The 24204-nt window shown below is 46.1% G+C and overlaps 2 protein-coding genes across 3 annotated transcripts in view; one reads left to right on the top strand and one right to left on the bottom strand.

Annotated features, from left to right (window-relative positions):
• The first annotated feature begins 704 nt into the window (after positions 1–704).
• srebf1 (sterol regulatory element binding transcription factor 1) lies at positions 705–20660 on the top strand. 2 transcript variants are annotated; one of them, XM_079746400.1, is made up of 19 exons: positions 705–1032; positions 2803–3429; positions 4721–4902; positions 5267–5407; positions 5832–6050; positions 6332–6446; positions 6581–6735; positions 7409–7625; positions 8345–8529; positions 8957–9218; positions 9653–9819; positions 11010–11178; positions 11591–11699; positions 11832–11941; positions 12990–13122; positions 13451–13616; positions 17585–17848; positions 18477–18588; positions 18923–20660. In XM_079746400.1, the coding sequence occupies exons 1-19, from the start codon at positions 927–929 to the stop codon at positions 19141–19143; spliced, it is 3660 nt and encodes a 1219-aa protein (XP_079602526.1). In that variant the 5' UTR covers positions 705–926; the 3' UTR covers positions 19144–20660. The 2 variants fall into 2 exon arrangements, with proteins under 2 accessions (XP_079602526.1, XP_079602527.1); XM_079746401.1 differs by having other exon boundaries at positions 4721–4896.
• A 2307-nt stretch (positions 20661–22967) lies between these two features.
• rai1 (retinoic acid induced 1) overlaps positions 22968–24204 on the bottom strand; it is a 56444-nt gene continuing 55207 nt past the window's right edge. The window contains exon 5 of the mRNA XM_079746440.1: positions 22968–23070. Coding sequence (XP_079602566.1) covers positions 23062–23070 — 9 coding nt within the window. The 3' untranslated portion in view covers positions 22968–23061. The remainder of the gene's footprint in view (positions 23071–24204) is intronic.

A 24204-nucleotide genomic window follows, 5' to 3' on the forward strand; every position in this document is an offset into this window, starting at 1 on the left:
GATTTAATTGAAATGGTCTGCCATCTTTTATGGACTTTATCTTTGACCTTCTTCATCTTTTAAACATACCTATTTCTTTGACCACCACTTCGTTTTGTTTGGCGCTTGTAGACTGGGCGAAATAAATGATGTAATGGCTGAAGCGAGAGGAGTGACGTCTGATCACCCCACTCGGTTTCAGTGCTGGTGATTGGTTGATTTCTCTGGTTCTACAGGAGGAGCTAAAACGTAGAGTCAAGCAAACTTAACTGACAAATATCCCACCCCTATCTGTTTTTGATTGGCTGTTTGAGTCGAATCCGCCACAAACAAGACGCCTGTAAAAGTATAATAATAATTCGATCATTTACAGCGCTTTTCTATCTGTTTCGAAAAGCGCTGTCTAAATAAAGATTATTATTATTATTATTATTGAATTGTAACTTAATATTGGATAATTATTGAGGTTTGGTACATTCTGTAATACATTTCTATAAATGGGTTGGCAACATAAATGATCTTTCAGAATATATATATAACAAGATTTCTAGGTATTATTACTAAATACTATATTGTTTTTACCTTGGGAAACTGCATTGATACAAAAAATCCCAAGGTTTACCAACGTCAACACAAAAAAGGCAGAGGGGAGTGATTGGCCAGCGGGACTGCCACTCAATGTGTGTCAGGTGGCTAGCCTCATACGCACGATAGGTTCTCAATAACCACACAGTTAAGTTGGGCTTGTCAAGTTCCGATTCATGGTGGACATGAGTTACTATAAAGAACAATAAAAAAGTTGGAGTTTCCTTTACGCCTGTTTAAGTCCACTTTGTTCGTGGCACTCTTGCAAATGCAGCGACTGGTGGAGTTTGAAATGCTGTGGTTTGTGTTTATGTAGCTAGTGTTTATTTCACGTGTACTTGGAATACATCGAGGTTTTAAAAATGAATAGCTTGGCTTTTGAAGACCCTTCACTGGATAACTTGGATGCAACGCTGTCGCTAAACGACCCAAGCGACATCGACACAGCCCTTCTAAATGACATCGATGGTAAGAACATGTCACTTACGGCTGGCTATATTGTGTACACCACTAGCTCTTATTGTCTTGCTCTTCGTATCCCTAAGTGTACGATTTCGTTTGTTTACAGTAAAAAAAAAAAAAGACAGTTCAGATTTTAGACTGTTGCTTGCTTTTCAGGGGTAACTTTTTCGAGCTGTCTGTGCTCATCCCAATTTTGAGCTAAGGCTAGCTATTTACCGCCAACACTTTGATTCATCTGCTGTTAAAGAACGTAATACATTAGTACTATCGCTTGTTGCGTACGTCGCTTTGGTAACGTTAGCATTATAGGGTATTCTCATGCTCCTGGTATGACTATTAGCCAATGCTAGCGAGCAAGGGGCTATATGATTGTGTCTGCATTGTGAACCCGCCCCCAAGTATCGCCAGAGAAAGGTTACCCTGGTTCATTCCCCCTTATCCGGTTCACACCACCCCGGTTGACCGACATTACCAGTGCTTTATACATAGGGGCTTTATGAATGGGATTAGTTATCAAAATCCCTGGAATTTTTGCATATCATTTGATCAAATTTCAAAACTTTAATAAATAAAGTGTTTAAGTTGCTTTTTAATAGTTAAAGGCTATTATTAACCACGGTATTTTAATTGTATGCATGCAGCTGCTTAGCGTGATTGATTCTAAAGTGTAACATTTTCACGGGTGCGTGCATACTTGCACGCACGAATACACACGCATGCCCCATCGTGCTGGCAGCACCTGTCAGACTTTCTCCTCCCGAAATGTGACCGAGAGTAACCCGCGTCTACGTGCTCGATAGTAACCCGCAACAGACAAGCGCTCGCTCTCTTCCCTGTCTTGGGGGCTGGCCCGCATAGTGAGTCTCCAAGGCGTGCTGTGATTGGCTAGACACGATCACCTCATACAAAACATTGGTTTCCAAGTCCAGGCTGCAGTGTTTCTCTGCACGACGCTGTTCTTATTATACATCCGTGTGCGAGGCTCTTTTTAAATGCCATTTATCTCGTATTACTATAGAGGGATACAATTCTTAATTTGGTTGTTATTGAGTCAAAAACTACAAAAATAAAGATGCTGTGTGTAGACTAGTGGTCTGATAATTTCTAATGGCCACATATTTTACAGTGAGGTCCTAGCGATTTCATGTTTTCGAGATCTGTTTCATTTTAAATGTCACAATGCAGACCTTTGCATCACCTTGGCGTATACACACTCTTTTACCATGCACATAATACATAGTAATAATCCAGTTGTACTAAATTCAGAGATGGGTGATTTATTTCACAATAATCATCATAACCAATGTTACAATAAAATGCGTTCAAATTTAAACTGCATCATCCAACGTAACTTATTTTATATTTCTTTTTTTTATTGTATTTCATACTGACACTGACAGAGCCCCTCTCCCCCTTTTAATATCCATTTTACAAAGAATATCAATAAACGTGCATCAACTATTACTCTACAAAGTTCAACTTCAACTTTTCAATGATAAGTATTGGCCTGTTATTCAATCGTCTCAGCCAGTTGCCATAATGAATCTCCAGCTTGGGATAAAGTTATGGACCTTTGGGCAATGATTATGGCATTATGGACATTGACATATGGTCATTGTCTGAGGTGAGTGCCTCAACTGTTTCTCGTTAAAAATGTTGACATTAGCAAATTAATAGAATAGGTAGTTTGATGGTGTCTCTAATAATGCCATAATGTGCTGTACATTTCCTTAGAGGCTGAGTAAAAGGCATGTGATGTTGTATCTCTTCCCTTAGACATGCTGCAGCTTATCAACAACCAGGACATGGAGTTCCCTGGGTTGTTCGACACCCCTCCCTACTCTGGTCCTCCTGGCATACAGGACCTCCCTCTCCTCACCCCGTCTGTGGCTCTAGCACCAGCGCCTCCGACCACTGCCACCGCCACCCTCCAGCTCTCCTCCTCTCCGACCTCCTCCTCCTCCTCGTCTTCTTCTTCCTCGTCCTCCATCCTGAGCAGCAGCCCACACCTGGACGCCCTGCTGGGGCCTCCCATCACCCGTAGCACCTCCAGTCCCGACAAGGCCTTCCAGCCGCACACCTTCCAGCAGTCTCCGCTAGCCCCGGTGACCGGCTCCAGCCACAGGCAGCAGGCGCCGCCCCCCTCCCCGCAGCAGGCTCAGGGGTCCATGCAGCCCAAAGTGGAGCAGCCCCAGCCAGCTTTAAGTCCTGTGGCGTTGTCGCTTTCTTCGCCGATTGGCACTCTGAAACAGAGCCCGTCATTGAGCTTGACGCCCCAAGCCCTGTTTAATTCGCCAACATCCCTGCAGAAGCAGTCCTCGTCCCAGGTGCAGCCTCAAATACAGGCCCAGGCGTTGTCCCCTCAGGCCCGAATCTCCTACAGCAACCAGAACGGCTATATAAGTAAGGCATTTTTTTCCCACATGTCAAATAAAATGTTCTTCCTTTTGGTATCTGGGATATTCAATGTACATTCCTTTCTTATTATTTTTTAATCCTAATAAAAGGAATCCCTTTGCATGTTTCATTATAATCTATTTGGAATGGGATGTTTGTTTTTAATGTTTAGCTAAAACATTGTTGGGGAGAATTTTTGTGCACTTGGATAATACTAGAAAACAGGGATTAGGGTTAAAACAAAAAAGTGTGTTGGTGTTACAGACACATCAGCTGTTTCAATTAGAATGCTTCAAAGCCATAATATTGGACCTGCAACAACACCGTCTGGTTTCTATGGGACCCAAGCATGTTCTCAAACCTTGTGCCTTTTTTAAAACTAGAAGATTCAATTCTTCCATATGTTCTGGTAGTCTAACAATATATAGATGGCTACACCGTATTCAGTTTATTTAAAGGAAGTTTCCTCTCCCAATATCGGGCATTCAGTAATTGCTAAAAGGTGCATATTCAGGAGTACAAGACACAAGACATGACGCTCTATACAAAGGATTGGAGGGTAGAATCAGCATAGGATAGGCTGACATGGATTTAAAGAAACCAACCATTTACCTCAAACACCATCTAAGCCAACACAAGTAGGACCTCTTCTAAAGGCCTGGCTTGGTTCTAATCTGGTCTTGACTCTTTATCACAGGTAGCCAGATACGGCCTTAGGGTCACAGAGATGTCCTAGTGTGTAATGGACCCGCATGCGTAAAAACCTTTTTTTAAACACACTTATTAGTGACCATAAATAAGTTTTCCTTACTACTTTGGTGGAATGCTAGAACTTGCATTGAGTGTCACTTGAGTTCAACCACATGGGTTTTGTAGGTTAGTGTTACACATCAACCTGCCTTGGCTGCAGATTGACTACAAGCTAGCACTGATAAGAGATGAATAGCTGACCAAGTAAACACTGTTGTCTGTATATGACCCATGCTATTACCGTTATTACCATGCTGTCGGAATTTATGGCATTCAGACTATTGGAATGGTCCAGCTACTTGAGAGGACTACTAATAAAATTGGATTGTCATCCAAATATAGTAATGTGCTTTTAAAAGGCCCCTTGTATTAAGTATTATTCACCATTCCTTTTGGTACAATTATGGGCAAAATGGCTAGAGCGCAGGTTAATTCCATTTAATGAATTTCAACAGATAATTGTACTTCCTACCTTCATAAATGCTGCTTATTGTTATGGCTTGTTCCTATGCATTTTCTAACGGCACATTTTTGTTCTTATTCATAGCGGTGACTCAGGCGGGGGTCAGCCAGTCGGTGCAGACCCCGTCATCCTCAAACGCTACGGTCCAACCGATGACCATCCAAACTTCCATCAACGGGGTGACCACAACCTCCTCTCTCTTGAGCACTTCGGGGGGCACCGCGGTCCAGGCCATCGCACCCCATGTACAGCAGGTTCCTGTGAGTGTGAGTCTTTGTGTTTGTGTGTGTACTTTTTGGGGAACGGCTTGAACTGTTTCTTTATTTAATACTATTGCACCATAAATGTCACTAGGGATTGATACTGCCAACAATATACATAATATTTCTGTATTTTTACATGATTGTTGAGTACATTTGTCCAATGTTTTGCCCAAGTACAACATTGTTTTATAGACAAGACTGCAAAAAATAAAGAGGTAGCCTTAGATTTCCTTTTATGGTCACCGCCACTGCTTGTGAGGCATGCTCATTGACGTGCTCATTGACGAGCTCATTGACGACATAAATAAAATACAAGCATCTGCTCGAGGACTACATGGTGAATGAATGTGCGTGATCCCGACCCCAGGTGCTGCTGCAGCCCCAGTTCATTAAGGCAGAGTCTCTGCTGCTGACCACACTGAAGCATGACCCCTGCATCGTCACCACCGTGTCCTCGCCCACCTCCCTGGCCACCACCTCCGCCACTGTGCAGAGCACCTCGCTCCAGGTCAGACCAGCACACCACGCCGCACCGTAACATGCTGCCCTGCCCGTCTAGTCGAGTCACTGTGTGTTCCATTCAACCAAGCAGACACTGATCAATAACTAAATGAGATACATGGGATCGAGCTTGGTTCCTGTTTTGGGCTCCATCAGCAGGAGGAGTATAATAATATTTATAATCACAGCGACATGCAATGGGAACAATTTAGCCTGCATATATTACGGTGCCTTTAGTCTAAAATGTTGTGTTTTTTCCCAAAGTTATACGCATTGAGTCCTACACTTACATTAGAAGCAACCCGCAACAGCAGTCCTTCCTGTTGCATTGATAATACAAGATCTTGTTTTTTTTAATGATCATATGAGAGGGAGAGGCTGACCTGACTTTCCACATCTCCTGTGGCCCCGACGGTTCTTTCCCCCGGCAGGCCCTGATGAGCGGGGGCACCATTCTGACTACGGTGCCCATCATGATGGATGGCGAGAAGCTGCCCATCAACCGCATCACCATCAACAGCAAGCCCATGGGCCTGCCGCACAAGGGGGAGAAGCGCACGGCGCACAACGCCATCGAGAAGCGCTACCGCTCCTCCATCAATGACAAGATCCTGGAGCTGAAGGACCTGGTGGCCGGAACTGAGGCCAAGGTACGGTTCACTGGAGTGGGTTCAAAACTGCACTTTTGTTTACATGCATCTGTTAACAAAAAAAAAATGGTTTGGGTTTTTTCTCGGTCAAACGAGATGAAAGGCGCTTTTATGTGTGAGTCGTGAGCACCAGAGGGCCTAAGATCTAACAATTAAGCTGTTTGACTTGACTCGATCAGACAGACGTTGGCTGTCCCTGGTGTTGTACACCGTGGGGAACCACTTTGACTGTTTGAACTCTATCTGACTGATTTGTGTACTTTTTACCCGTTCCAATGCAGCTCAACAAGTCTGCTGTGCTGAAAAAAGCGATAGATTATATCCGCTACATACAGCAAACTAACCAGAAGCTCAAACAGGAAAACATTTCTCTCAAAATGGCCGCCCAGAAAAACAGTATGTCTAAACCTTTCTTCCTTGTCATTTCTTCACCTTTTTGTGATGGCTCTAAATTATCATTAATGATAAATCTTCTTTTACGAATCGTTCAACTGGTATTAATCAAACAATTTTTTTATCCATTCCTTCAGAGTCTCTTAAAGACATAGTTGCCATGGAAGTGGACGGCCCCGAGGTGAAGAGCGAGCTGCCCACCCCTCCGGCCTCGGATGTGGGGTCTCCCACCTCCTTCTCCCACTGTAGCAGCGATTCTGAACCTGACAGCCCAATGGGGGAGGAAACCAAGGTACATCACCCTTTACACAATCAGGGTCTCTGAACCCAACAGGGTGCAGTCATGTCTCATCGGTGGTGGGGGCTTACATCTTGGGTTTAGTTGACTCACGATTTGTGTTTATCATCTTCAATTGGTTATAGAGGGTCTCATGACATTTTTGATTTTATAGCGTCCGCACTACCACATTGTTGTAGTACTGAAACGACTAGTTGGTAACAAATAAATAAATCTACTTTTATTATCATGACATTTTCATGTTTTTACCTCATTTACTAAATAAAAATGCCATACGTGTTCTACCCAAAGCTTCAGAAATGTTACCATCTCTCTCGTTTTGAAATACCTGCATTATACACATTTTATTTTAAGGGGACATATTATACCACCAGGTGTGAGTGTGATTAGCCTTACAAGCCGTTTCCAGAATCTGCCTAGGTGACACCACTAGGTGGACACGCCCACTAGTGATGTCATATGGGGCAGATTTTGGAAACAGCTTGTAAGGCTAATCACACTCACACCTGGTGGTATAATATGTCCGCTTTAAAACATGACCTTGTCTCTGGTATACTAAACATTCGATTTGAATCGAAAAAACTATTTAAACTGTCAATGAGTATAACCATAGATTGCTTCCCAGGTCTGTCGTAACCATGTCTTCCTCTCTCCTCTCCCTCTTCAGCCACTCGGCGGTGCCCAGGACGCCTCTTCTGCGGGCGGTGGGGTCGGGGGCATGCTGGACCGCTCTCGCATGGCTCTGTGTGCCTTCACCTTCCTCTTCCTCTCCCTCAACCCCCTGGCAGCGTTGCTCTGTGGCTCGACCGGAGCTGGCGCTGGTGTTGGGGACAACGGGGATGCCTCTCCCCACAGCACCGGGAGGAACATGCTCGGGCTGACAGGTAGGCTACCGACCCCTTGGAAGGAACCAGACACAGGCCGTCCACCTGGGGTCAACTGAGAGCGGGTGGCAGCCAGAGATTACAGACTCATACGCTGTAGACATTTTATTTAATATTTAAATATTAAATGTGTATAAAATGTATATAACTATGTAAAATTAGGTGTAAATTGTTTAAGTCGAAAATACTTTTGTCCGATTTTTGTCGGTTTTAGGTCTTTGACCGAAACGTAACGAAAAATAAGGTTTTGCAAAGTAAGCTTCTGAGCGAGTTCAGGAGTTATAATCTTCAACGTTTACGTGAACTTCTACACTCTAATGCACCACAACTGCAAGTTTGGATGTGTAAGTCCTAACTATTCAAATTCAATGTATGTGTATGTTTGAAGGGTCCCAGGTAGGACCTGTATAGACACGGCCTCATGTTTTTAACATGAGCGAACTAATGTGGTGGAATGTGGTGCAAGTTGGGATCTCATCAATGTACAGACCTAACAACATTTTACTTGGCAACGACTGATATATTGGATTCTATTAATTAGGTGGAAAGAAAGGGTAAACAAAAATCCATCCCCCAACCCCACAAAAAATGGGTACGGGTTAGCCTAAACACCTTAACCGTGTGTGTGTGTGTGTTTGAGTGTTTGTGTGTGTCCACATGGGAAACAAGTTAATGGCACATGACTTTATTAAAGTTGCAGTGTTTGTTTTGCTCCCTAGCTGCTTCGTGGGGTGTGATGGACTGGATGCTGCCAACGCTGCTGGTGTGGTTGTTAAATGGTGTGCTGGTGGCGGTGGTCCTGGTCAGACTGCTGGTGTACGGTGAGCCCGTCACCAGACCCCACTCTGGCTCCTCCGTCCTGTTCTGGAGACACCGCAAGCAAGCTGATCTGGACCTGGCTCGGGTAGGGCTCATTTCTTAAAATGTATTTTAGGGGAAATGGAGGGGAAATACATTCAACCGGTAACAAAAGCTAGCCAGTCATTAATATATTGGTCGACTTTATCACTTGGAGGTTTTGGAATTGAGGCAGGCCTACGACCTGCCTGTAACTGATATTAATATATATATATATATTGATATGATCTTGATAATTGATCCATTTGAATGTATTTGTCAGCTATACATGGAAACATTAAGGTAGGCCTACTGCCTGACATTCATCATGCCATTACAAGTTCAATCCCTTGGTTTCCTGCTCTGTATCATTTGCCCCCTTTAAACTCTACCCTTGACGTCTGTAGCCAGTGATTTAAAAAAACGGATCATAAATAAACACCGGCCTCATAACCTGATCTTCCTCTGGTCTCTTTCTCTCGTTCCACCTCCAGGGAGACTTCGCCCAGGCCAGCCAGAACCTGTGGACCTGCCTGAAGGCGCTGGGCCGCCCCCTGCCCACCTCCCAGCTGGACCTAGCCTGTGCGTCCCTGTGGGCCCTGCTTCGCCTCTGCCTCCAGCGCATCTGGGTGGGCCGGTGGTTGGCTGCCAAGGCCGGGGGCCTTCGCTCCGACCGCCCTCTGCAGGAGGACGCGCGCAAGAGCAGCCGGGACGCCGCGCTGGTCTACCACCGCCTCCACCAGCTGCATATGACTGGTACGCCCGCCGTGCCCTGGGGAAAACCGCTCCCCCTGCCCAACCTCTGCCTTGGTTTTAGTGGGACATGGCTAGACTAAGGCCGGGGGGGGGGGGGGGGCTTTAGTTTAGTTTATGTCGGCCTGTCATTAGCCTGATTAGGTTGATTGTATTGTAAATTACCTCATTATGTTGTGCATGGCTGATGACGATGTTACCGTAATGACCCGTTTGGAGTCATAAGCAGAAGTCCTTATTTTAGATAAAACAGTTATCAATCTCATGTGGACCAGACCATAGACAGCCAACATTTTCTGTGGACTAGTGTATTTAAGTGTGTGTGTGTGTCTTTATCTTTGTCTTTGTGTGTGTGTGTGTGTGTGTGTCTTTGTCTTTGTCTTTCTGTATGTGTGTGTGTGTGTGTCTTTCTGTGTGTGTGTGTGTGTGTGTTGCAGGTAAGCTGAACGGCAGCCACCTGTCAGCCGTGCACAAGGCCCTTTGTGCGGTGAACCTGGCAGAGTGCGCCGGGTCGTGCCTGCCCGTGGTGACCTTGGCTGAGGTGTACGTCTCTGCAGCCCTGAGGGTCAAAGCCTCCTTGCCCCGGTTCCTCCACTTCACCTCGGTAGGTCCCCCTCTCCTGGGCCCCGGGTCCGCTCACAGTCCAACACTTGCACGTCTGGCTTAACACTGATTTACCATGCGTGGAGTATTCTAAACTGTGTTGCTTTACTCCTGAATTGGGAAAGGGAGCGAGGCTTACTTATATGGCGGGGTTAAAATGAACGAGTTTCGGATTAAAAATCGATCTTAATTTGTATGTTCCGATGTCAATTCATAAAATGCCATGATCAATCTTTTAATCAGAAGTGCGTTCACACCAAAAAGAAGGTGCGGTGGGAATATATACAAAGTCAGTGCAAAGACATGAATGGATCAATGGCGCGGCGCGAACGACCTGATTCATGTGAATTCGGCGTGATTCTACTCTGTTCTCCTACTGCTTAGTCACGGCAGCCCATCAGAGTTCAATCCCTAAAGTCCAGATTGAACCGGAACACGGAGGAGAAAGTGATTGTTGCCGTTTGCGGAATCGCAGAGCTCGATAATATCTATTTACTATATAATATCGCAGCCAGAAGCTGTGTGCTCCGCCGGATGATATTTTGAACCCATAGACGACGGTGTTGGGTTCTCCAATGTCTGGTACATCCACAACAAGTAAAGTTTTGCACGCACACTAAATTTAGGCTGAGAAGCGGCTCTCACCCTATTTATTCACACTGGCTGCCTGGTTAAAACTGTAGGTTGTTTTATACACTGAAGTTATCAACTCATGGTTACTATATGGGATTTTTGAACCTATTCAAGGTTCTCTCTCTGTCACAGTGTGCTGCTCAGATATGTTCAGATTTTGTCATGTCCTTTCATTACATTCCTTGTTCAACTACTTACTTGACGTCTGTACTGTACAAAACGGTCATTATACAGGTTTGAGGGTTCCTTGTACAATTAACACCATTAGTTCTATGAGAATCAATTTCATATCGAAGTAAAATTGGTATTGCAAACTAAACGATCTTGAATCGAATCAGAAATCGAATCGCATCTCAACCTTGTGAATCTGAATCAAATTGCTTCGGGAAATCTGTGGCGATACCCAGCCCTATGACCTATATTTAACACTCTTGATAGTTTACAATCTTTGGCATTCAACACATTTTTTTATGTCTTACAGATAAATATCCTAAAATGACATAAAGCGCAACACGAACAGCCCTGATCATTCAAACTCCTGTCCTCCCCCACCCTCAGCGCGTGTTCCTGAGCAGCGCACGGCAGGCGTGTCTGTCGGCCAGTGGCAGCGTGCCGCCCGCCATGCAGTGGCTCTGTCACCCGCTGGGACACCGCTTCTTTGTGGACGGGGACTGGGCCGTGCGCAGCACCCCAAAGGAGAGCATCTACAGCCAGGCCGGCAACACCGGTCAGTGGGCACGGGACGGGCACACACGCACGTACACACACACTCGGATCAAGAGATATATTTTGGGTTCAAATCTAGCTGGTTAGTTGAGGTGGCATTCATGGATCGATTGTTCAGTGGTGCATTGGATGAAGAAGAAAAATGTCGGCATTGCATTCATTCATAGTTGAAATTACTAAGAATGTTAATTCGCTACAAATGTGAATATATTAAACAACTGACAATGTAAATGTATAAGAAATGTGAGAAAAACAATAAAAATCTATTTCAAATGAGAATAAATGAAATGACTGAAAATGAAAATATTTTACAAAGGTACATCATGGTAATATAACAATTCACCGTGGTATGATCTCGATTTATCTCTTTGAAATTATAGCTCTCTCTCTCTGTTCTTCTTGTGTGGATACAGTGGACCCCCTGGCGCAGGTAACCCAGGCCTTTCGGGAGCATCTGCTGGAGAAAGCTCTGTACAGCGTGGCCCAGCCCCACGGGGAGAAGAACCAGATCCAGGGAGAGGGGTAGGGGACACACACACACTAGCTCTCCTAGCGCACAGACCTATTGCCTGTTTAGAATGGCGCCCATACATTATAATATAAAAATGTAATGTATTGTAATTGTGTGTCTTGTGTGTGTGTTTTTTTTTTTAGGGAATATGCCGATGCGTTGGAGTATCTTCAGCTGTTGACCAGCGCCTCGGATGCAGCTGGCGCCACCACCCAGTCCTTCGCCATTGGCTCCAACATGGCCACGGTCACCGGTAGGTACTTGGGGGTGTGGAAGGGGGTGGGGGGGGCTTCTCCCTCAAGACTTGAGAGATCAATGAATCTGCAACGTACCCACACCTGTTAACTCCCTCATCATTAGTTGGGTTAGCTTCTAGATGTCATCAACACCTTCAAGTACTGCCACTGTCCTACGGGGATTCCTTTTTAGGGTCACATTTGTTTTAACTTTGGTTAAGGAACTTAGTTGGCTTTGTTTGGTAATCAAGCACTCCATAATGTACGTTTGGAGACGAGCATGTTTCTGCAGGTTTCTTCCAATTCCACAGGACCACCGTGAGCTTAGATTTTGAGCTTTTTTTATTTTCATAACTGATGGGTGATAGTAAGGTGTTCAGCTAAAATCTGATGCTAGCTTGGTCAACTGCAACATTTAAAGGTGTGAGTGTGATAAACCATTACCAGTCATCTCAAAATCGGCCCTGCCCAGTGACATAGTGACCTCTTTGCTACTCCCAGTCCCTTTTTTAATACGTAGTAGCACTCTCCCATCTATTTTTTTCCAACATGATTGTGTGGGTTGGGGCTTATTGTCTTGCATCACCAACCTCCCGATGCTCCGCCCCGTCGTCCTCCATGAGTCAGCTGGCGTCCTCCATGTGATCACAGGATATCAGGGAGGGGCACGGTGAAGTAAGGTCCATTTCCTCAGATGATGGACTAACTCGATCACAGCTGGGACGACAATCGCCCTGTATCCCCCCCGCCATTCTGCCTTGTCCCATTAGGGCTGGTCCTCCGGCCTAGCCCTGCCAAAGGGAGAGGGAGGAGTTGAGGAAGAGTCCAGCAGATTGCTGACATCCATCTTCAGTGCTGTCAATTTGGTAGAGCGAGAGCAAGAGAGACTAGTCAAATGGAGGTACCCGATCATGTTCACGAGTCCTCAGAATGTCTGTGTTTCCCGTGGCATTTTGTGACAGTGATGGATGATTTGGAGTGCAGGAGACACACAGACACACACAGACACACACAGACACAAGTGTGAGACTGATGACTTATTGCCTCCTCCCCCTCTCCCGCCAGGCTGCGACCCGCACTCCAAGTGGTGGTCCTCGGTTGCCGTGGTGATCATCAACTGGCTCCAAGGGGACGATGCGGCAGCAGAGCGGCTGTATCCCGCTGTGGAGCACCTGCCCCGCAGTCTCCAGACCGCCGAGTAAGTAGGAGGACCTCAAACGTGTGGAAGGGCGACACTAAAAACACAGGCTGGAAACTGCCACGACGAAACAGCACCGGTCATGACTCCTTGTTCAATTGATTAGGCTTACACAGGCACTCAAACCCAAAACGTAAAAGCATGCGTTTTTGTGTGTCCATGCAAAAGCACAGATGGAGGCATACGCTGAGACTCGCGCACAAACACACACAGATTCAGATGCCGCCTCTTAAGCCTTTCTCTTTCACTCTGTCTCCCTCTTTCTCTCTCTCTCTTGCTCTCTCTCTCTCTCTCTCTGTTCCTCGTGTGTCTCTCGCCCCCCGTTCAGGAGTCTGTTGCCCAAGGCGTCTCTGAACACGTTCCGGGCGGTGCGGGCGCTGCTGTCCAGGCCAGAGAACTGTCTGCTGAGTCTGAGCCACGCCGACAAGGCCAGCGCCCTGCTGCGGGACAGCCTTAACCTGGGACCCCACTGCCACAGCTCCAGCCTCGACAAGGTACGTCACGCTCACACACACACACACGCACACGCACACACGAATGCACATACGTGGCAGATGTGCTTGTCGGTAAAAGCCAATAGGTCAGTTTGTATCATTCCTGTAGGGGGACTTCTGTTAACAGACTTCTGAATTACAGTGACACTAAAACACGAAAATAAAAGATGAATGCGCACTCAAGCCGGCTTACCCATGAAAATCAAACGCAAAACACAAGGGACGTGTGCAAGTTGGAACAAACTGTCGGACATTACCATACCCATTGCAGACCGGTCGTTCCCGAGCATAAAAAATAGGTCCCCTTTGTATGATCTCTCCTTTTTATACGTGTGTGTGTGTGTTCGCACGGATGGGGCTGTGGTGCATTGTAGTTGCATTGCATGTGTTTCTGCCGGGTGCAATGTGTCTGCAGTGCAACACAGAACCAGGCCACTCGCAACCTCAACACCTAAACTTGGCAATGGTCCTTAAACAACGATAAGGTACCCCGAGTGTGAGGGAAGGCGACGAGGCCAGGCGTATTCATTGGGAGACGATGGGAGCAGGGCCGGATTAACACTTTCTGAGGCCCGGGGCTAATTACCCGGGTGAGGCCCTTCATATCATGATGTTCTGACGCATGACCTCACACAAACCCACTAACACATCAGCGTACACAGTAGGCCTACCAATCTATGACAGACTATTTAAAGTGAACTGGTAATATGATTTCAATTTAATTAAATTCATTTCAATTCAAGGGTAGCTTTATTATAATTGCAGTAGTGTTGACAAAGCTGACAGAATGAGGATGGGGAAACAAAATGTATCTGAATTGGCCTACTTGAAAATGTAGGAAAAAAGAAAGTATGAAATTGGTGATTCGGTGACTTTGGCAAATCATTACAGAAAAAGTAATAGGCCCTACAATGCATTTGCTATCAAGTACAGCAAGTTAGGCCCAGACAACATAAATGAACTGTTTTTTGAAAGTTACTTAATTTATAGAAATGCATCCTGTTTTTGTAAACTCATCAAAAACTATAAAACAATGTAGGGCCTATTGTAGGCTATTAAACAAAGGTCAATGAAGGCCCCGGCTATGGCTCAAACGGTTTGGGCATTGAATGGTTAATTTACTCCGGGAGTAACGCCCTGGTAGGCTACATGTCCGGTTACGCACAACAAACCCCAAGCAAGAAGACAGGCAGGAATGTACGATGCAACATATTTGGGGTGAACTGTTTGAAATGTGCACACAAACAAGCTAAAACTATTTTACACATTAATGGGGCTGGGTCATATAGAGGAGGCCGCCGCGGCAAACATGACTCACCAAGGGACTTCAGAAGGTCCGTCTTCTGCTCTTCTTCCGTGCGAAATCATTAATGAGCTCCTCAAAGTCCATTTGGGCCAGCATGTCGTGCTCAATTGACATTAAAGTCAGATTGTTAAGTTTCTCCTCCAACATTGTCGTTCTCAGCCTGTTCTTGATAATTCCAAGTTTGGAAAATGACCTCTCCCCGCTGGCATTGCTGACAGGCAATGTAAGGTAGATCCGCAGTGCTATGTCGACATTTGGAAAAACTTGTTGTAGATTCCTTTCTCGAATTAATGACAGTAGGTTCATCGGCTGCCTGTTTACAGTGGAGACTTTTGCGAAATGCAAAAACTGTCCTAGTTCATCACGGAAATCATCAGCCAGGTCTTCGTGGTATTTTGCCTGCAGGTTGACGCTTTTCTCGCGTATTTCACTGACAGACAATGTGTCCAGTTGCGTTAGAAATCCGAAGTAGGTGGACGTTTCTTTGTACACTGCGTGTCTCTGTTGTAATGCACTGATCAGTTTGTCTATGATGACAAAGAATGTCTCCCGAAAGCGATTTTCTCCCGCATTGGACACAAGGGTTGGTTCGTCTGTGTCATCAGCCGGGGTGGTGCGCTTCACCTGTCGAGTCACAGTGTACTGCTGTGACAGTGATAGTGATTTGGCCTGGGATTCCAAGTGTTTGTACTGGGAGCGTAAATTGGACACAAAGTCTATGAGGGACTGGAGCAATTCCACAGCAGTAACTAGGTCCAACTCCACCTTCTGCAGGGCCCTGCTTGTGATGTCAAATCTTTGCAGCATGGTATCCCATATGATGGCGAGGAATGCTGTCTCGAATCTATTCAATTTTTTTGCTAGAGACTTCGCCTCATCTCGTGCGGCTGATTTCTGATGGTCGTCTTCTGCTATCTCGTTTAAAGTGTCGTGGATATTTTTGAAATTTAAACGGAGAGCTTTTGTAGCCCGGGCGTGTGCTGCCCATCGCGTCGATGAAAGTCCCTTGACCATCTCCATGCGCTTGTTCTCGTTAGACTCCAGTCCATCCATTAATATTTTCCAGCGGCTAGGCGAAGCTGAGAAAAAAGTGAAGATGGATTGAACTAGGCTAAAAAAAGAGCTGGCGTCACGGCAACAATCCACACTACAGACCCCAACAAGGTTCAGGGAGTGGGCCGCGCATGGAATCCAATCAGCAAGTGGGTTTATTTCCTGAATTCGGGCACGCAATCCCTTGTATGCACCTGCCATGTTAGACGCGTTGTCATAGCACTGTCCCCTGCAATTTTTAATGTGCATGTCTATGTGCATGTCCTGCAGCGCACCTGTGACTGAGTCAAAAAGGGACTCGCCTGTATGGCTAAAAATGGGCAGAAATTTCAAAAATCTCTCAAAGATCTTGCCCTCCTGAGACACGTAACGCACCACAAATGTTAGTTGGTCAGTGTGACTCAAATCCGGTGTAGAATCCACAATAAGTGAAAAATACTTTGCGTGTCGAAGCTGCATTATTATCTCTGATTGTACTCGCTGGCCCATGAGTGCAATAAACTCAGTGCATACAGTCGATGACAAATATGAGGGTGTCCCCCGCCCCTTGTTTCCAAAACGTTTTAAGTGTTCATCCAAAAAAGGGTCAAACTTGGCCAGCAACTCTAAGATGCCCAAATAATTGCCGTTGTGCACTGAGCCCAGTGTTTCATTTTCTCCCCTGAAAGCGAGCCCACGCTCTGACAGAAATTTTATCACGGCCACAACTCTCCTCAATACCTCCTTCCAGTAATTCGCCTCATCTTTCAGTTGATCCTGCAGGCCCGCGTCGATCCCACGCACCTGGGTGCGCGCAAGCCAAGTAAGAACAGCCTTTCTGTGGGGCTGACCCGCTTCGTGCATCTCGACTCGGTCAACTGAGTGTTTCCAATCAGAGAATCCGTGCGTGAAAGCGGACGAATCGTTACTGAATAGTTTGCAAATGCAACATGCAATTTGCAACATTTTGCAAATTGCAAAATGTTGGTTAATTTGGGTGTTTTCTGTAATAATTCTTTCGCTCTTTCCTTTTTTATTTCATCTAATTTTCGTTTTTTTGCTCCGCTCTCGTGTTTCCTTTGGCCCGGCATTTTCGCTCGTTTTTTTTTATGGATTTTTGTCATTTGACCTTCAGCGACCGGAGGCCCCCCTAGCGGCGAGGCCTGGGGCTACAGCCCGGTCAGCCCATTCGTTAGACACGGCCCTGGATGGGAGGGGTTTATGCAGGGCTGCTTCCACACCGTTCCATTTCTGGTCAAGTCTATTGCTCTTATGCGCTAGTTAGACCTGCCTGCCTGGCTCTTCCCCTTTCAGACCCCCCCCCCCCCCCCCCCCCATCCGTGTTCTAGGACTGCAAAGACTTTGTTCCTATTTCCTTTTATGAAGTCCTTAAGGGTTACCGAAGTCTCTGTGCCAGCAGACCTGCAGTAATGAAATGGGGGAGTTGAAAAACATCCTGTGCAGTGCTTCCTGAGCTGTACTTTGTAGTTTCATTGATACTTTTGCCGGTGCAGAACAGCGCAGGATTGCCACCCTGCGGTTCGCCCTTGGCTCAATCTGTTTTCCTGCTCCCCTTTTGTAAAGCTGTTGCCCTTTGGCCTCCTTACCTCCAACCCGCCGTCCTCTCCAGGTAGTGCAGCTGCTGCTGTGCGACCTCCTGCTGGTCATCCGCACCAACGTGTGGCACCTGCAGCAGGGCGTCAACGGGTCTGCCGGCGTCACCGGCAGCAGCGCCACCACCACCCCCACCACCACCACCACGCCCGTGGCCACCGCCACCCCGCCCCCCGCCGGCGCCGTCCACCAGGCGTCGCCCCTGGAGCTCCACGGCTTCCAGCAGGACCTCAGCTCCCTGCGCAAGCTGGCCCACAGCTTCAGGCCCGCCATGAGACGGGTAGGTCACAGGGGGGGCCGGCCACCATCTCGACACAAAGAAGAGAAACGGGTGTGGCAACATGCATCCGTCCGTCTGTCGTCGCTCAGGTCATGGGGTGTGTGCGTGAGTCGGATCCCGCTGACTAGATTTTGGAATTCACGATGTTAACAATTACATGGGCTCGATGTGGCGGGGAGGGGCTCTGGGGTTTGGACGTTTTGTTTGTTCTGTGGTTCTGGCGAAGCTCTGGTTACCGTGATGGCGGAAGTGTCCACAGGTGGAGGGGGAGCTTAGTGTTAGCTGGATGGCGCTAATGATGTCTTTCTTACCCTGGCTCCCCTAGCCCTGAGGCAGGTGTTGATCTCTGTTTAGCTGCGCGCTAAGCTGCAAAGTCCCTGTGCTAGATGTGAACATCCTGTGAGTCATCCTTGAACTCTCTCTCTCTCTCTTCCCCTCTCTCTCTCTCTTGCTCCCGTTGCTTCTCTCATCCTGCATCCCCTGCTGTTTCTGCTCTCTCTCTTCCTCTCTGCCTATATCTCTCTCTTTGTCTCTCTCTTCTCCCTCTTTGATTATCTCTGCATTTCTCTTGCTCTCTCTCCGTCTCCCCCGCCCTCTCTCTCACTCTCTTCGGCCCCCCCCCCCCCAGTTGTTCCTCCACGAGGCGACGGCCAGGCTGATGGCGGGGGCGAGCCCCACCCGCACTCACCAGCTCCTGGACCGCTCTCTAAGACGGAGGACCACCTCCGGAGCCAAGACAGGTGTGTGCGTGTGTGTGTGTGTGTCTGTGTGTGTGTGTGTGTGTGTGTGTGTGCGCGTGTGTGTGTGTGTACGGGGGGTGCAGGGGTACTGCTGCAGCATTGGAATAGATATTTCTCTTTATTTATTTGTTGTTTTTGTTTGTTTAATGGATACCACATTCATCTTATTGTTCAGAACCGTCTTCTTATTTCCTCTGCTTTTTTATTTATTTGTTTATCGAAAGCAAGCATTTTATTTTCGGCCTATTTACCCTTACATCATCTCCCGTTTCGCCTTTTTATAAACTAACCGTGAAATGTCTGCGTCTGTCACTACCCCCCCACCCCCCCACAGAGGAGACTGAGGTGCAGCCCGGCCAAAGGGAGCAGGCGGAGGCGGCGGTGCTGGCCTGTCGCTACCTGCCGCCCTCCTTCCTGTCGGCGCCGGGCCAGCGGGTGGGCATGCTGGCGGACGCGGCCCGCACCCTGGAGATGCTGGGGGACAAGCGCACGCTGCACGACTGCCAGCAGATGATCATCAAGCTGGGCAGCGGCACCACCGTCACCTCCAGCTAGAGCAGCAGGGGGGCCAGGACGCTGTGGGTGGGCGAGAGAGGGGCGGGAAGAGACCGTGGTGCATGGATACGCAGCAGCACACACACACACACACACACACACACACTGTGTAGATCACAAAAAAATGAAATGAATGTTTAACCGTGATGGACGGTTGCAAACACACACTCGCACCCATGTACAAACACACACACGCCGCCATTTTGATCATGGTGCGTGTTGCGCGCCATAGGCGTACCCCCCCCCCCCCATCCCACCTCATATCTTCTGGTTCATCCGTTCAGATCTGCCCTTTTTTTACCGACAAAATAAGTATTTGGTACTTTATCAGCCCCTATTCATTTTTGTTATTTCATTTACCTAATTCAATGTGATTGCCGGGATTTAGTTCACACTGTTGAATTTGGTTGGGCTGAATTCCCCAGGGAGTGTTGTTGTTGTACTTACACTAGTTGGCCACAGGGAGGTGCCATCGCATCCTTTTGGGACATGTCTATTATTGTCGTTTTGTTTTTTTCTCATCTTAGTTACTGGAGTATTTGGAACAAGATGCGACCCTTGTATGGGCACCTCACTTGATGATGGTTTGCTTGTTCTGAATGCAGGAATGCATTGTTTTGTGTTTTCTCATGGCCCGACCAAAATCCGGACTTTGTACAACTTAGGTGGTTGTATAGATGTAGTCCATTTATCTGCACTAGCCTGGCAAGGCGGATTTTCAAAGACTTATCGATTTTTTTAATGTTGCTTTATGAGGTTATTTGGTTAGTTATTTGGTTGCCCTTTTTCGTGTGTGTGTGTGTGTGTGTGTGTGTGTGTGTGTGTGTGTGTGTGTGTGTGTGTGTGTGTGTGTGTGTGTGTGTTTTTAAACCTATTGGAGAAGTATTTATCTGTATGACTTTAATCTATCAGTATTTTTAACAAATAAGTTAATGTTGTTTTTTTTCCCCACCCTCTGTTATTTTGTAACAGCTTTGTGTTGTCGGGGCAATACAAAATATCTGTCAGTTGACTATTTGCACTATGGCATAAGGAGTGTGCTACTATGATATAAAGCATTGGCAGTATCCAATCACAGCATCTGACAAACTTGTTTAATTACCATCAGTGAAGTGCTGCATCATCTAAACAGTTTTGAAATATTTGCGGTTTTCCAAAGACCTATTGTCTTATCGTACACCTCCCCCTTTGGCATTTCCTTGCATAATGCAGTATGAGATTGTTCTTGTTCACTCGTGTCCTGGTTTCAAATTAACTATATTTGATTGTAGACGACTGTAAAATAGCATTTTTAGAATCCGGTTTTGTTGTCCATCAAATGGTCATTTTATTATTGCTATGTCATTAATCTGCGAGACTGGAAGATTCTTCAATTGAGATGGGAAGGGCGATCTACTACCTGTCGGACCAACTTGTTTTATTCATTCTTCCAGTCTTCTCTTTCTCTGTCTTTCTTTGTTCTCCATGTTAACTGTACATAAATGTTTTTTAACAAATGTTTATAGTCTGTTTTCTACGTGGAGTTGAATCATCAGCTGATACAATACCTTTTATTTGATAGTTGAATGTAACTATAGCAAAGTGTTATATCAAGCTGCAGGGGACGTTGGCCCTCAGCTTGCAGCTGAGCTGAGGGCCAACGTCTAGCCTAATGACAAGGTCAGCCACTGAACTCTGAAGGCACACATCTCAGTTTCTTAAGAAACAGTATTGCCAATAAGAGCCAGCCTGTATGTATGCTATATTGTTAACTTTTAATATACCTTTTGGCAAAGAAAAACAAAAAAACTAGCCTCTTCACTGACATCTCCTCAAAAAAATTGAAAAGGTTTCTTGGGATAAATACATCTCAGTAGAGGGCTTTTCTCATGGGTATTCAGGGAGAACGTGACCTTTAGTAAACATTTTGTTTTTGTACTATGGTGGTGTGACTCTTCCTTTAACGTGCTTCACCTGGTGTATTACTCTGGTTCCCTTGGTGTGGCCGCTGTAGTTTAGTCTTTTTTCTATGAGTGACATTCAGTAAAGACAAAGAGCAGACGGGGGGTCTTGGCAGCATTGAAAGGTGCTGGTATATTTCACATTGGCGTTACAAAAAACATTTCCAACAAAGTGATGCTCGTGATTCCAAATCAACAGACATGTATAGGAAATCAATAAAAACAGCATGCTCCAACCTAAGTGACATTCCCAAAAAAGGTCCTCCTTTTTTTAATGGATTCTTTTAATAACATTTTTATAAGCAATAACATATTCCATTTTATAGAAAATAAACATCTCTAGGAAATACTATACACAATTATATTAGTACATCACATCTTACATTTAAACCGAATCAAATACTTATATACACCATTAAATAATGAGCTTTGTAAAAGAGTTTGGTGTTGAACATTTTTTTTTCTCTCAATGCGCTAACACTTAAATATGTCTCCAGTTGAGATGACTATCCACTGTTACCCTAGACATAGGGAACTGATGAAATGTAGCATGGTGAATGACCATGGCTACATTTGACAAACAAGACATGATGCAAAAAATCTGACTTGACAGTGTGTGTGTGTGTGTAAACTCTTTCTCTGCTATCACAATATGTTGAAATCGATGACGTCATTACATTACAATGACTGTTTAACTATGGGTTTGACATGAGACAAAATGACCTGATTTCCGGTTGGACCCTGCTCACATTCAGGTAGCGATAGCACGTATCTACTGTACACCTTTATGTACGGTACACCTGTACACACGCATTCACAGCGAAATGGGACAATGATACTCATATTCTTATTTTTTTCTCCCATATCGTCATATTTTTGTATATACTATGCTGAATAATAACACAATGTCCGGTATATACCAATGAAAATGAAGTGACTGTATAGTCATTGAATGCACATCAAAATACATCTCCGAACATAAGAGCATTATATTAAAATACTGTCCTTTTTCCTCCCCCTCCTTCCTTACTCCTCGATTTCAGAATATTTAGAACCTGTAAAGCACGTAATTGTATACAATTTCCTTTTTTTATTAGTATTTAATATATTTTTTGTCTTTTTTTTCTTTTTCAACATGTATGAAGATGTGATACATCCAGTGGTTGGCCGCCGTCCAAATTGGAGAAGCTCACTTTTGGTCAGCCTCGTGAACACAATGCACTCACACACGTGTGCAGCGCCGCAGCCATAGAATGACAATCCTTGGATTCTCCCTCACACCCACGCGCCTCTTGGCCCCTCTGACAAGGTGGTCGCAGGGGGCGCTGCAGCTATCCAATCAGGGTCCGCCAGGTGTCTGAATACGATAGTGACCTCATCCGCAGGCTGAACTCAAACACACACACACGTCCACCCATGCACACCACACACACTTCGCTGGGGATTCGTCTGAGCTCCGTCCACTCGGCCCTTGGCGCCGGGATCCTTCGTCTCTGAAGCGTCGCTGCTCTCTCTCTCTTCCTCTCTCTCTCTTCCTTCTCGCTCTTCCTTCTCTCTCTCTCTCTCTTCCTTCCGTTGACGGTTGCAGCTGCCACCCCTCATGCCTTCCAGCGGTCCGGAATAACATTTTTCTCCCCAAACTTCCCCTTCGAGTTAGCAAGGAGAGGGAGAGAGAGAGAAAAGGAATCACCCCAGCTCAGAGGATCCTTACTCTCGTGTTGTTTTTACTTCTGCAAGCTCCTACACCATCCAGCAGTTGGCCCTGGCCCTAGCCTCATTGGCTGAAACACCTTTCAGTCTTTCACACTTGTCAAGCCCGCTGGTCAGGTATATAGAGGGTGGGGGGCACATTGGCAGGATGTCTTGTGTTTTAGTTTAGTTTGATATTTTCTGCCTCGGTGCACAGCTCACACTTGGCTGATGTGAGGGAGGTGCGATGGGCGGAGGTCGGTGGTGGTGGTGTTTCACTGGATTGAGTTTACAGATCCTGGAGAAAAAATAACATACAGGAGGAGGAAAGCTGGTTTAGTTCCACAGATCGAGTCAAGCACAAATCAGAAAACTGCCAAGAAGGGATCAATCTTGCCATGGCATATGCATTAATGTATGCTATATTATCTACAATATTCTATACTGTATGCTTTACATGTGTTGTTGGCTGTTGGCATTACAATGGCAAGATGTGTGTGTGTGTGTGATAGTCTGTGTGGATGTGTGTGTGCAGAGTGCAGACATGAAAGTGTGAGAGGCGATGGATGCAGCCGGCCAGTGAACGGGCTCCTCTGTTCAAGACACACTGTGAACGCCTACTAATTGCACTGGTGTGATGGGGAAGAAGGAGGGTCTCTCTCTCTCTCTCTCTCTCTCTCTCTCTCTCTCTCTCTCTCTCTCTCTCTCTCTCTCACTCTCTCTCTGTTGCTCTCTCTCTCACTCTCTCTCTGTTGCTCTGTCTCCCACACAAATCTCCCTCTCAATCCCTTTTTCTCTCTTGCTCTTCCTTGCTCTCTTTTCACTCTCCCTCGCTCACATTCACTTGATCCCGCAATATAACCCCCCTCACCCAACCCCTCGCAGACACACACACACACACACACCACGTATTATAGCTATTACTCCCTGCCTGGCATTCTTTTTGTATATTTTCTATCAGATTGTCTCTTGCTCCTTGACTCTCTCTCTCTCTCTCTCTCTCTCTCTCAACCTCACTCTCTCAGTCTCTCTCTCTCTCTCTCTCCTCTCTGAACTACCCATCGTCCATACCCTGGTCACAGCGTGCTCACTTTGTTCTCTCTCTCTGTCTCTCTGTGCAGCTCCCTCTTTCTCTGTCTTTCAAGTTCCCCCGGCGTCCTCACTCTCTCTTCTTTCCCAGGAGTAAATCACCCTCTCTTTCTTCTCAGTTTCTCCACCTTGTTTGCTTTCTTCTCTCCCTCTCATGTCCTCTCTCTCTCTCCCTCTCTCCCTCTCCCTATATTCTTTGATGTAACTGCTCTATTTTATGTTCCTATCTATCGCAAAACATCTTTCTCCTCTCTAGCTATCCATCCATTCGTCCATCTAAATTTACATTTAGGGCATTTAGCAGACACTTTTATCCAAACCGACTTACAATAAGAAGTCGGAG

This window comes from Pollachius pollachius, assembly GCF_949987615.1.
Source record: "Pollachius pollachius genome assembly, chromosome: 11".
NCBI classification, from domain to species: Eukaryota; Metazoa; Chordata; class Actinopteri; order Gadiformes; family Gadidae; genus Pollachius; species Pollachius pollachius.